Source organism: Catharus ustulatus, chromosome 4 (assembly GCF_009819885.2).
Source record: "Catharus ustulatus isolate bCatUst1 chromosome 4, bCatUst1.pri.v2, whole genome shotgun sequence".
NCBI lineage: Eukaryota > Metazoa > Chordata > Aves > Passeriformes > Turdidae > Catharus > Catharus ustulatus.
The window spans coordinates 40,736,795-40,751,327 of NC_046224.1; the positions used below are offsets into that span (position 1 = coordinate 40,736,795).

Consider the following 14,533-nt stretch of genomic DNA (forward strand, 5'->3'; position numbering starts at 1 on the left):
GGAACCAGGTATCTTGCAAGTGTAACAGAAGAAGGAAAACTATTTAATTGTTTTCACAAATTCCTCATATAGTATTTTTCATAAATACTATTTCATTAATATTTCAGTATTCAAGCTCACTGCTATTACTAGACTCCTAAAAGAAAAAAAAAATACTATCCCACTCAAAACCACCAAACCCTAACACGTCCATTTCTAGATTTCCCATTTTGACACAAGACCTGTATGGATGCTCTTGACCAATGATAAGACTCTGATCTCTTGAATTTAGTCAGAGCACTCCATCCCTGTTATATCCTGTTCTAAGACCAGTCCACTTGCTGACCAGGAATGCACAACTGCCTTCACTGACTCCCTGTTTTGTCAGTGCCGTTTCATTGTTTTTAGTAGAAAATAACAGTCAAATCAAGTTAAGCATGTTCTGTTACAGCCAAGCATATCACCTTCTGTAGCTTTTATTTCCAATCAAAATTAACAGCAAGCCCTAATGAACAAGGTTATCTTCATTATCGGTCTTTAGGAGGATTAGGATTCTTGCGTCTTCTATGGTATCTAAAAGAGGAAAAAAAGGGTGCAGTGAGTGCAGCTGTGGACAGGCTTTATTTTCGTGGTATTTCTGCCCCCAGTGAGTGATCAGAGGTTACACAAAGAAGTGAAATACAAGATACATGAACACAATTCATCACCACTCATTAGATGTCATCTCTGTTGTTTGTGGAGTTACATAATGCTACTCATCTCTATTGCTACATCTGCTACAAGCACGCAATAATCCAATCAGTTCTACAGCTGAATAGGCACAAAGGCTGCTGTTTATTCTTAATCCTTTGTGTGAATTTAATTTTATTACATGGTCAGCCTTGCCTTTGGCTAAAACGATTGCTATAGAACAAAGATGTTCAAAGGAACTAGCCATGCCAGACTGTATGTTAAATAGTGTAATATTTTGCAGAAAAACTGAAAAACAAATTCTTCAGAACAAAAAATGATCCATACTTTCCTCTTAATTATGCATGCTAAACAAGGCAGATCCTGTCTGATCTTCATCAAACCGACAGCTGCCCTTTGGTCATAAAAGTCCTACTGCTCCACTCCTTACATCTACTCCCAAACCACATTAATTAAGAAGTTTCTGTGGACAACAACAACAAAATTTGCCTGCATTATGTCTCCACAGCTGTAAAATTAACAGCTATCAAAAGATGGTATAACATGGAGTAGAAGGCAGTAACACACCAGAATGCTGCTTGTTGACATTAGTGTACCTGAATGTCCAGAGTTCTTTAAGATCAGTCATGTATATGTGCACCTCTCCTCCTCCTCCTCAACTTCTGAATACAAGGCACACTAAAGAGAACTTTTCACCATTTCAAATGAAAAACCTCTACTAACTCTTAACTCTGAGAATCATCCCATTGAGGTTGCTAAGAAATAGGCAATGCATATTTCCAAATTGTATTTGGTTATGTTCATTGAGGGTATTTTATATACTAGATTCTGTTATGGAACTTTAGTAAATGACTTGAAGCAGTACCTAACTGGATGTGCAAGAAATTTCTACACTGTCACATATTTTACAAAAAAAGGTGGCAAAGTCTATCAAAAGAGCAATGTTAAAAAATCCCCTCATTAAATACAGTCTTCTATCTACCCAACACTGCACTGAAAATTTTATGTAGTAGCCCAAATACTAGAAGTATCTCATGTGACATGACTCACCAGGTTGAATCTGGTCATTAAATTATTCCTGTATCTTCCTTTACTTCCAAAAGGAACAAACAAATCGAAAAAGAAAATACTTACTGTCCCACAGGATACCAGCGATGTTTTGTTGTGTAAAACATTTTGCTGAGCTCTTCAATCGTAGGACCTCTACTATTCTTTAGCTCTTTTTCATTCAATCTGGATTTTAAAACTTGATCAAGGTTTTCTTCTTTATTATTCACTGGATCTGGCCGTGGTATGGGCTAGCAAAACAGTAATGTATATAATGTATGTCCTGTTTCTCCTTGTTTTAATTAACTGACAATGTCAAAAAGCCAAGCTATATAAAAGTAATTCATAATGCTATCTAACAGCTGAAACCAAAAAAACATAGAAAATACCTGCAATTGCACTGGCTGTTTATTGTCCCCACCATCCCACCCCAAATGAAACACACATCTATTCACCCTAGGTGCTACCCCTACCCCTACAACCAGTGTTCTTGTAGCATTGTTGCAGATCTCAATCTTACAATTCACTAGCTGAATCATCAGCTTCAGTTCTACTAACACAAAACCATCCACACTATTCCCAGTCAGAATTTTAGTCATGGCAAATGAATAAAAATATCTTTTAGAGGACATGTACCTTTGAGAAGAATGTCACTTCCTACTTTTTTTATGCAAGAGCTAAGACCAAGTTGTTTGTTTTCAATTGGAAACATAACTACTATCACTATTACAAATATTTTTCCTTATTTTAGCCTTTTACACCTGTTTTTCTTGAGGTATGTGCAACTGACATTTAAAAATACTTCTATGTAACTTGCAGGCAAAAAGTGCTAAAATGGTTTAGGTTTCAATGGAGAATTTTCACATTGGCTACTTCAGCAAGGCAGCTGCCAGCTGCAGTATTTTACTAGCACGTGAGAACTGGAAATTTAAACAAAAAGTGTACACTAGAAAAATTTATCTAGGTGTTAAAACACAATGCTAGATTTACTTCTGTCAATGTAAAGAACACACTGAAAGTACTATTGATAGATAAAAATCAATATTTAAAGTTCTTTGTGGCTTTTATGAACTCAGTGCTGAATGGATTTAAAAGTTCTGGTTGAAAATAGTAGCAGCAGTATTTTTTTGTATTCTCTTGTCCGGTAGGACATGTGAGCCATAACCTGCATTCCAATCACCCCCTCCGAGTAGTACCCACATAGACAGACACTATTTTCTCTGCAGTGCGAAAGTGTTCTAGTGCCATGTTTACTTCTATTAGAGTTACTGTATGCTGTGATATCTAAGCTTTTCTTACTCTGCAACCTTCCCTCAATTCAACTAAGAGTAAATTCCTCCTAGTGGAAGCAGCTATAAAAGTAATTTACTTCACAGATCACGTACTAAAAAGTATTTCTAATTGAAAGGATGCTTTAAAGACTCAAACCTATGAAGTACTAAATGACTTTATAAGAGTAAGAAATATAAATGTACTTGGACATACTTTTGTATGCTCGTATGGAATCTCAAGCGAAGGATGGTAGCAGACAATTGTCTTTGAATCGGACGTCACTGCAAGTTCCACTTTGCTACAAAAAAACCCCAAAAAACTCATAACTTTCAGAAGTACTGAACAACTGAGCAGCCCAAGTCCCAAAGAAAACGGGATTTGACCCTGCATTTATGAATTATTCATAATCTTCTATAAAGTAAGGGTCATAAATATTCGATCCAAACCAACAATTTTTTATTTCCTCAGTCATCTTCCTTTTTCTTTTTCAATGGAGAGGAAAAAAGGGCTAAAATAAATTCTTAAAATAGCTGGAAATATGAGTTGGAAAAGAAAATCTTAAATACTTAAACAGTTGCATTTAAAACTCTAAGCAGATGGAGATAATGATCTCTAAGACAACATGCCTTTATAAGATGTATGGCATCTGTAATGAAATTACAGGAAACAAAGCCAAGTTTGGGGTTCCAAATTTTCTATTATGTAAAAACTTATGAACAAGAAGTCATACTGAGAGTTTCATTGTGAGAATATAACTTTTCTCACCTTCCTTCCCCTTCCCATGACACACTAATAAGCTTCCTAAAACTGTGGATAACATGAATTCAGTGTTTCTCACTTTATCATTTTTTCCCATTTCTACATAGGTTTCCCATGCAGCAGCACAAAAATACCTGGACTTTGTCTTAACAAGCAAGCATCAATGGAAATGACTACTCTAAGCTAATTTTGCTCTTTCACAAGCAAAACTGCAGGGGTACTGGGGGTCATCAACATATTTAGAACAAGTTCTGCATGACTTTTCATCACATTGAAACATTAACTTCACAGTCATTACTATCAAAAACAGTACTTTAGCTGAAATTATTACATATATCTAATACTAGCAAGAGATGTGTTTGATATATTATATGATGAGTTGATGGCAGAGAGAGAGAGAGGAGCCCTGGAATAAGCATTCCATGAAAAGGCCACACATCAAAGCACGTTTACATACCAATTGTAGTCTTCAGGGAGAACTGAGTATGTAGATTTACGGCAAGCATGATATACAGCTCCATCTGCAATAAAAACCCAAGAACTCTGACATAGAAACAACCAGAGCTGTGCCCAATTAAGAATGTTTACAATTTCAATTTTCTTTCTGTTTCAAGTCTTAATCAGGGATTATAATCGTATTCAGTTTTAGAATAACAAAACCCAAATACTGTCTAAATAGAAGTTAGTTTTAGTACATAGCTTTCTAGCTGCAATCAAAAAAACACAGCATGCAGGCAGCTATGACTACCTTCCCAGTTTCATTATTTTCCTGAGTTAAACCAATATATGAAGAAAATACCTATAGAATTCACCATTTAGAAATATCCTTTATACATGTAAAGACCATTACCTTATGACTTTGAGGCAAGATCATAATTTCATTCACAGCAGTATTTATTATAAAAACCAAAAGGAGGGGCTCTGACTGGGTATGTAGAGAAATGTTTTCCTCATGAGGACAGCCAACCAGGGAGACTGAGATCCAGGCAGGTTTGTGAGTTCTCTGTCCTTGGAGATTTCAAAGACCCTGCAAGCCCTGAGCAACCTGATGCGACTGCAGAGCTGACTCCTGCTTTGACCAGGATCACAGACTACTCAAAGTCCCTTCCCTATGGTTTGATTCCCATTTTTTTATAGAGTCATAGAATAATTTAGGTTGGAAAAGACTGTTAAGATCATAGAGTCCAAACACAAGCCTAATATAAGGTATTCAATAGCCCCTCACACAAGAATCATCCTGCAGACATTGCCTTCCACAACAATGCAGGTATGCACACCTAAGGCAGTGCCTGGAGCTGACTTCTACCAAGAACCCCTTTGCTTTATTGCTGGAACCTGACACAAATCCACAGGAAGTTTCTGTGTCCACTGAAGCTTTTTCAACAACTTCGCTTTTAGAACAGAATTATGATCACAAGAAACAAGTCTTCACACATTCTGAGCTTTCTGCTAAGTCATAAAAAGGTTTCAACTTTATTTGACATTATTTTATTTAGACTATCTTTTAATACAAATAGGATTCTTCATGGCTGCTCCTGGCAGAGGGAGAGAGCATTCATTGTGTCAAGACTGCGAAGACTGAAAAAACGAAGAAGAAACTTTTGTGTAGCTATTTTCCTCTTAGAAATATTTTAGATTCAAATTCTTAAATTCAGAATTACTGTTAGCATTTCCACTCTTCAGTTCTTCTAATTAAACTATTCTTACTTATTAAGCAGTTGAGTTCTGGTAAACTGCAACTAGTTTGTACTTCTAAATTTTTTCCCTTCCTTGCCCTAAACTTAATATGTCTATTCTATTTTCTCCATTACTGTCTTTTCTACCACCTTATCTTCCCTATGTCTTTCTACTGATGTCTAAAACATTGACAAAAATCTAAGAAATAGTACTGCCTCTTTCTGTTTGTTCTCTGTTTATGTTAAGTAATGAGATTTTACTGTAGCCTTTTCTCAGCGCTTTTCTAAGTCTGAAAAAAAAAATTTAAATCTTCAGTGATAATCAGTGGTAATAAGGGTAGTATTTACAAGCTAATCAATAAATTTGAGGAGCATCCTATTTGGACCATGAAGGTTTTAAAAGCACACACACAAAAAAAATGTCCTTTAGATTGCTACTAATTAGAACAGAGCACAGACTAACAGATTTGATTCTGTTCAAACAGAAAAATCACTTCCATGCTCCCATTACTTTAAACAGTACAGGAAAGAGGCTCCTAAGAAACAAATTTTAATATAGGACTTCCACAATTTCATTACTACTTACTCTGCAGTGGGAGCTGCTTACAGGTTGCTACTGAATGCATCCAAAAGAGGCTGGACCATGCAGTTCTAAGTGACATTGCCATGCTGACAGCAGAGAGGAAACCAGTCCTGGACAAGGTGGAACTCAAAGAACTTTTTCTCTGCAGAACACCCTCTGAAAGAAACCAGTTTCATAACTGTTCAGTATACAAAAAACTAACAAATTTCTTGACTATCTCAAGGAAAAATAAAATTTGTGCAACATAATTCTTCAACAGTTAATTCTTCATAATTGTCAATTGTTTAGAAGTCCTAATCACTTAAGATAATGGTACCTGTCTCCCTAATAGTCAAAAGTAGCACAAGACTTCATTTATTGAGAGGGAGTCTTTGAAGCTTTTAAAAAAAGCTTCCACGCCTGTGCCTTCTCATAGGCTTTTCTATTGGCACTCACCCACCTAAAATTTGCATCCTTTCTTCTGCACACTCCACAAAATTACTTTCCTTGAAATATGCTTTTCTTGTTCACAATGTGAACATCATCACCCAGTGCAAAAACAGAAACACTTATAAACTACACTTGCTGTAGATAAACTCTCTAAATGCAGTTAATTGGTTTCCTCCATCTCAAAAGCAATACACCTAAAAACACAGAAACACCTTAAATGTTAAAAAATTCACAGAAGCAGAAAAACATCTTACATTTTCATTGTCTACTGAAAAGAAATTGCTTTAAATAGAAACTTATAACAAACCCTAGAAAAACATAACTGGAAACAGTTAAAGGTCATACACGTAAAAAAAAAAACCAAAAACAAACAAACAAACAAACAAACAAACAAAAAAAATTTAAAAGTACTTCATATTTTGTGCTTCAGAACATCACCAGAAATGCGCATTTTCCAATTTCGACATAAAATTACTCGGCCTTCTTTTATCTGTGCCAATGCTGCTGAAGCGAGGGGAACACCAGCACCTAGAGAGCTGCTCATAACTTGCCCTCAGAAGCTCATTAACAAGGAAGGCGGCGGACCTCGGTGCAAGGACAGGGGTCAGGCACCAGCCCGTTCCCGGTCCCACTCCAGCTCGAATGGGACAGTCCCATCCCTGAGACAGCGCCCAGGAAACTCCAACGCGCGCGCCAGCAACACGCGGGAACACAGCACCTGAGGCTTAGAAATAAAGACCATATTTAGCATTAGAAGGTCAGTGATCCGTCAAAGCAAGCAAAAGAGTACCGGTCACAAAGCCCTGAGCGCGCCGCACGGGGTGCAGTCCCTCTGAAGGCGCGCACAGCCCGTGTCCGCACTGCCCCGCGCTCCCCGGCGGGCACCGCGGCCCGCACCAGCCCCGCCGGCGGAAGCGGCGCCGCGCGCCCGTTCCGGCTCCGGCGGCGGCTCGGCCCGCGGCACGCCGGGACTCGTAGTGCGGCCGGCGGGGGGACACCGGCACCGCCTCGCCTTCCGCCCTCAGCGCTGCTCCGCCGCCGGCCACGAGCCCTGAGCCGCTTCTTCAAAATGTGGTGGCAGCAAGGGTTAGGCCCTTCCCAGGCCCTTGCTAGGGGGAGCAAGTGGACACACAAACACAGATTCACCGGGTCAGCTAGGTTGGAAAACACCTCTGTGATCATCTAGTCCAATCTTTGACATATCTACACCTTAACACCTAGGCCATGGCAGTAAGAGCCACGTCCAGTCATTCTTCAACATCTCCAGTGATGGTCACACTCCACCATCGCCCTGGGCAGCCTGTTTCAATGTTTAACAGTCGTTTCTGTGGAGGAATTCCTCATGCTGTCCAACCTGAACCTCCCCTGGCTTGAGGCTGCTACCTCTGGAGCTGTTGTACACAAAACCCCACATTTATTACCTGATGTGCAACAAGCCAATAATTGGCCGCTGTGGACAGCACTGCCACAGACTGTCCAACCAACACCTTATTACAACCTCTTTCCAGGCAGTTGTAGAGAATGATGAGGTTCCCCTGAGCCTCCTCCAGGCTAAACACCCCCAGCTCCCTCAGCCGCTCCTCATGGGACCCTTGGTCAAACACTGCTCGCTCTGGTGGTCCCAGTGGAGGCACTGAGGCAACCTTGGCATTGGCAGCAGCTGTTCAGCTGAAGGAGAGGGCACAACGCCCCAGCAACAGGCAGCAGAGCACCTGCCGGTCCTGGGAACACGCCAACGTGCCATAGTCTTATATTAGCTGCAAAATAACCCCCTCTAATCCCGTAATTCGAAGGGACATCTCTAACATTATTGGTATTTCACAAGCTTGCAAGAATAGCCTGCTTGCTTTCCAGGTTAAATTACGCAGTGGGTGCAGCAGCTTCCTCTGTTCAGCCAGCCAGATCTTCACAGTACCTGTAATACTCTTCCACAGGAAAGGTCTGTGGATTTTATGTAGATGAAATTGCATGTTTCCAATATTCAAGGCATACAGAAAACTCACCTGAATGTCCCAGACACACTGCTGCTCTGGGGCTACCTACTGTACTTCTTTCATAGAGTCACAAAGCATTTCAAAGACAAGGTTATATTCAGACAACATTGACAAAAGACAAGAAGAAAGGACAGAAATCAGTTGTCTGACCTGCTGCTCAAGTATCTGAAATGGTTCCAGCACTTGAGGCATTTACACATCCATGAAGCCTCTAAGTCACATCAGCACATGAGATCGTTACCCTTTTGGAGACTCGTGGATAGTGTCTCCTGAAAGGCTGCAACCTTTTCCAGATTTCTTCCAGTGATTGCATCTTTTCGGGTCATTGACTGTGGTACTGCAATTTCATGCTGTCATCAGTGAAAGCTTCACAATTTCAGCAATGTTTAACTCTGGTCTGCAGTTGCAGAGTTGTAGTTACACTGATAATTTCCAGCAGTATAGTAGAAGTCTAGCCAGAAATCGGTAGTCAAGAGCTGATCGCTCCCAGTAGCGCTGAGAAAGGTTTCTTCTTGAGTATTTTTCTGTACAGAGGAAGATGGAAGACATCCATTTTGGGGCTCCCTCCAGTATTAGAGTCACTGCACCACAGAAAAAGGGGACAGAGATAGGCCAAAATGTTTTACATACTACTTAGAGAGATGCAACCAAGGTGAGAAAACACAGTTCTACTACAAAGCTCCTCCAGACTTGCGGAGATAAATGCACTTTGTCATTCCAGCAAGTTTCTGTGTGCAGATACAGAAGCATCTGATCTGGGCTCCTGCACCAAATAGAAGCAGCAGCACAGTTCTACATATTTTCTGCTGTGTACAAGCTCATGATTTCCACTAAGAAATCCTTGTACTAGGATGAGGGCAGAATCCTATACAATCAAGCAATCATCCGATACAAGCAAGACAATGGTTCTACTGATGGACAAATAAAACACTTTGAGGATTTTAAACTCAAGGACAGTGCTGAAAAAATAAAATGGTAATAAACTGTCTGAAACAAGTGCACTCTGGAAATAAAAAGAAAGGAATAAATCTTCATTTAAAGAGCAAGCTTCAGGAATATTTTGTCCATAGGTATAGTGGGGGTAAACAGACTTACTTCAAAGCCAGTCTTGCCAGGAGCAGTTTGTGACAACGTGGGAACTGCTCAAGATTCTTGACTTTCTCCTTGTAAGCTGCAGTGAGACACACCTGTATGCAACTGCAATGTGCTATTTGTATGTGTTTGTGTGTGAATGTCTGACAATCAACGTTAGGCCTTGATTTCCTTCCTAGGAAATACTAAGTAAAATTAAGGCTTCTCTGACTTTTTTTGAAGATGCTTATGAATTGTCATAGCTTCTTTAAAAGATTGCCTAAATCAGGGATGACTGTGGTTGACTCTGATTCTTAGCTGCTTTCTCAAAAGGGTATTGTTCACCCACGCAAGAGACAAAAATTCTTTGCTGTGCAGTGGTAAACTTGAAGTTAACTCCCTTCACAGCTGGACACCACTGTAAATTTCACCTGTTTGTTTCTCCAGTGGAAGATACTTGTTTTTCATCTTCTCTATATGGAGCGGCAACTCTCAAAAAAAATTAAAACCCTCCCTAACTCTTTAGAAATTGTCTTCCAACAAAAAACACTAGAACTTGATATGCTTGAGTATATTAGTCATGTTTATGATACAAGACTTCTGTGGTGCTCCTACATTACTGCTTCCTATATAAATTTATTTGCTTTAATGAGGACAATCTTTTTTTCTTTTCAGTGCCATATGTACTTCCTGAGGACTGCATACAGACACACTTGCAGATACATGTGCTCTGCTCAGACACAAGTTTGAAAAAGTGGAGTTTCCAATATTCCTGGTGAATGTGACCAACAAGTCTCCTAATGGTGGGATTTTGTAGGCTGGTGGCGTTGAGCTGTTAACAGCTAAGAAGCTAATTCATTAACGAGATTGTAAAGATCAAAAAAAGCTTTAATTTGAGGCTACAATCTCTACTGCTTGTTTTCAATGACGTATTTTTTTCTATAAGGATTTTATTCTGGAAATGTGCACTTTTAGAACATCTCCATAATGACAAACCTTGTAACTTAAATCCTAGTTCTGAAAAGTTGCAGTTGAAGGTACCACAGAACTTTATTTTTATATTTTAAAAACTGATCCACATACCCTGTTAAGCTTCCAGGCTATTTTTAGATGGTTTCTATAAAAAGATTTTTAAGAGATAGTAGATGAGGTCTACCCCCTCCCTGATGCATAATGTTCTGCATGTGTATTCTTAGCAGCATGTTCTGACAGATTACAGCTTTCTAAAGGGAGACGGGAATTGCTTAAGGACAGCTCAGAAGCGTGACTACACACTTCTCCAGCATGTCTGGAGATGGGGTTATTAATAACTGCCAAGGCCCTTGCTTGCCTCAGCAGCTTGTAGACAGCAAAGGGGAGAGTCGTTCACTCTGTACTGGCTCAACAGGAAGGCTGTTCTCTCCATTACCTGTGGAGATACTATGGAGACACTGAGTTCCAGACTGGAACTTCATGTCTCTAGAAACCTGGAAAGTTTTGTTTCTAGGTTGCTCTCTAATTGAAGATAAACTGTCAACCTGCTCTTACTCCAACAGTCAATTACAAACTTCTCCAGGAAATGCTCTCTAACTGATCTGATGGTTGAGCTATAGTTAGGCTGCAGACTCTAGGGCAGGACTATGTTGGTTGGCTCTGTTTTAGAAGAACACATTTATAAATCAGTGATATCATCTGCACTGGTGTGGGTTTTGTGTAAGCAGTTGAACACACACTCACAGCCCTTCTGAGAAATGGAAAATTGGGACGTGGTTGTTCTAGCTCTTTTCCTGCAGTGGTGTATTTAGGAAATTGTTACTTAGGAAAATCATTTCAGGTTAGATCATTGGCAAAGTGAATATAATACGCATTTATTTTTTTCCTAGAAACCAATGTTTCAAAGTATTCCTAGTAATAAGCATTTGGTTTCCTTTATTTCCTTTTCAACTGGCAAGGTACTACACAATCATACTTAGAAGTGAACCTGAGTTCGCGAATGGATGAATGTGTTGCATTGCAAAGGTTGTGTCTTAACAGTGGGGATGGATGGGTCTCTGTTCCTGAAATGCTGTATCTTAATTTTTATGAGGTTATCTTATAAATGTAGAAATCAAATTTATAATGAGACACTGTAGTTTGGTTATGGTCTTAATTCTCAAGTTTTCTCAAGTTATGTTGTAGACAGACAGATTTCTATATTTTAAGTCAATCTATAAACACCCAGGCTTGTGTCAGTAAGCCCTCTTCATTCTTTAGCATATCTCATGCGATTTCATCACTGGTCCATCCTGTTACTGGTAAGAAGGAAGCTGCAACTGTAAATAACAGATGACAAAACTAAAGTGCCTCAGCAGTCATATGCAGCCTAAATAATTTGTGTTCCTGTTGATTACCATAGTTCAAGGAAACAATACTATGTCTCTATTCAAGCAGCCACTTAATGAAAAAAATCAAAAACCAGCAACAAAAATCAAAACAAATCAACAAAAAAAAAACCCAATTAAAATAATAGAAACTCTTGTGAAAATACTCTGGGATTTACTGAACACTTTTAATATAAAATTTGGAATATTCCTTCTGTATGTGTACCTACATACATCTGGTTTTTTGCTATAGAACAGGTTTTCTACAATACTTGGCAAAAATATAAAAATGCTTTTATGCAAAAGTAACGAATCTGGGGTTTGAAAGAGAGTTGTAATTAGAGAGAAACATCTATAAGATTGCAAAGAGGGATAGGAGGAGGAAATAAGATTAGTCAGCCACAGGCTTAGCTGGCCTGGGTGCATCTACTCTGAGTAATTCGATGACAGCAGAAGCTGTCACAGGAACATGGTCAGCAACTGTATTGAATTGTTCTGGGCGTATTAATTGCCTAATTGCAATTACTTCTTTACCTTTCCTGCCTATAGTAGCATTATAAAACACTTTGTTGGTGAATAAGGTGGTTGCCTAACTTTGTTCTTGGAACCACTATAATCCCAGCAAGGAAGTGATAATCACAGATTTGTGGGAGGATTGTGCTCTCCATCCTGGCCTTTTTAGTGGTGCAGTGGGACAAGATCAGCTTGGCCAACAGAACAGGTCACAGCTGCAAGAGAGGATGGTCCTACATCTGCACCATCTCACTGTTTCCTGCTGCTTCTCTTGTGCCAGCTCTGATGCTTCAGGGAGCTGGTCAGAAGGGCAACTTAGCCAAAACGCCCACCCAATGACAATCCCCTATACCCCAGTAGTTACATACCAATGGGAAGAGTGCATCAGGAGTACAAGGCAGGGAAAGGGAGCAGACCTCAGTGCTGCCTGCAGCTTCTCCAGAAGGCTATGGGGCATCCAGTGCTGAATTAATGTACTCGTGGATACTACATGGTGCAATTCGATTTACTTTTTGTTGTTTGGGGCTTGCCAGACCCCACTGTAAGACAAACCAATTCACCAGTCCAGCAGAAGACCAGACTGAATGGCTGCTTCTCTGCCATTTTTCTGCCAAGTTAGTGTATTGCATCAGCTCAGCAGAATGAAGAGTGGGGAAAATGCCGTGTGTAAGGAAGGAAGGCAGAAGGAGTGAGATGGGAAAGGGAAGAAAAAAAGCCCTCTTTTTAACAGGTTGACTCCGCTGTTTGGTCTAACTAAACCTCAAGTATGTGGTTTCACACTATCCCTAATGCAGGGAACTACAGACACTCCCTCAGGCATGGGTCCTGTCCCCTTGTTTATGCCTCACTTGTACAGCTGTGTGGCTGCCTGTGGGGTCACAGCAGCTCACTGCTCATCCAGGAACCATTTGTGCTTTTGATCAGCTCATCTTAGGTGAGATCATGGTGTGAGCTGAGGAACAGCAGTGTGTGGCAGAGGAGGATGGCAATAGCTCTCTTTAGCAGCAATGCAAATAAAAAGTGGTGTGCCCTTGACATGAAACTACACACTCAATAGCCACTGTGGAGGCAGGCCTTGGTGGAGTTGGGCTGTAGGAATGAATGCCCATTGGAATGGGGGCTACAGGTGACAGTCTACAGCTGGTATTCTGGCGTAGCCAGTTTGGATGGCTTTTCCAATATGGAAAAAGTATCCATGTTGGCCCAATATGGATACTCAGGGATCTCTGCAGCAGTCCTTCTAGGAGCTAAAATGGCTTAGGGAAACAGTCTAAATCTTTGTAGATATGACAACAGAAATCAAAAATTTTGTTCACTGCCATCTTCTGATCAAGTGGACTTCAAAAGCTTTTTCACATAAGAAGCCAGGAGAAGTGTAATGAGAATTCCCAGGATGTGACAGACCACTTGTTGTGCAACAAAAGCTGTCAAAATGTAATAAGCCAGATTGACTTGCTGCAACTTCTGACTGAAGCAGGATTCCTGATCTACCACACTTGAAAGGGGTCACTGAATGCAACACTGATGAGCATTTATTTGAGACACCTGTGCTTCACTCTGTTGTTGCATCTCCCAGACTTTCAAGAAACTGAGTGGCATCTTACTCCCAGAGAGCCTACACCCACCTTTTGGCCCATGTTTTCTTCCATGTGCGCCAGTCCTTTAATGGAGAATATCCTAGGAGAAATGTAAAAAAGAGGAAAAAAAAACAAAAAAGGGTGAAGGCAGAAACAAAGAAAGAGAAGTAATTCAGCATGCACTGTAACAAAATACATCATTTTCCAATTACTTCTATCTTTAAGGGTATGGCCCAGTGAAGACGCTTTGATATCTAGGTAAGTGTTGGAGTCATGGAGTCTTTCTTTGTTTTAAACTAGAACATGGACAGGGAATCATAAATACATAGGATTCTATTCCTGGCTGTGCTGCTGACCTGCTGAGTAACCTAGGGGAAATTAGTTAATCTTTCTCTGCTTTTATTTCCCATAAATAATGATGTGCATTCTTACATGTTACCATTACTATGCAGCTGTAATAATGTCCTACTATGCTCGTGTACTAATTATACTCCAACGTTTACAATATTCCTCTTTCTGCTGAGAAAGAGGGTGATCCACTAACCAGGTGGTATTAAGACAAAGATCACAGAATCGTTAGAGCTGGAAGATCCAATTTCCAACC

At 40.0% G+C, this 14,533-nt stretch overlaps 1 protein-coding gene across 1 annotated transcript; it reads right to left on the bottom strand.

Annotated features, from left to right (window-relative positions):
- Positions 1 to 419: 419 nt before the first annotated feature.
- On the bottom strand, positions 420 to 7,337 carry MRPL42 (mitochondrial ribosomal protein L42). Its single transcript, XM_033057369.2, has 6 exons — positions 7,226 to 7,337; positions 6,010 to 6,162; positions 4,205 to 4,268; positions 3,202 to 3,286; positions 1,804 to 1,967; positions 420 to 552 (listed from the first exon to the last, which is right to left on the bottom strand). The coding sequence occupies exons 2-6, from the start codon at positions 6,089 to 6,091 to the stop codon at positions 507 to 509; spliced, it is 441 nt and encodes a 146-aa protein (XP_032913260.1). The 5' UTR covers positions 6,092 to 6,162; positions 7,226 to 7,337; the 3' UTR covers positions 420 to 506.
- Positions 7,338 to 14,533: the final 7,196 nt, after the last annotated feature.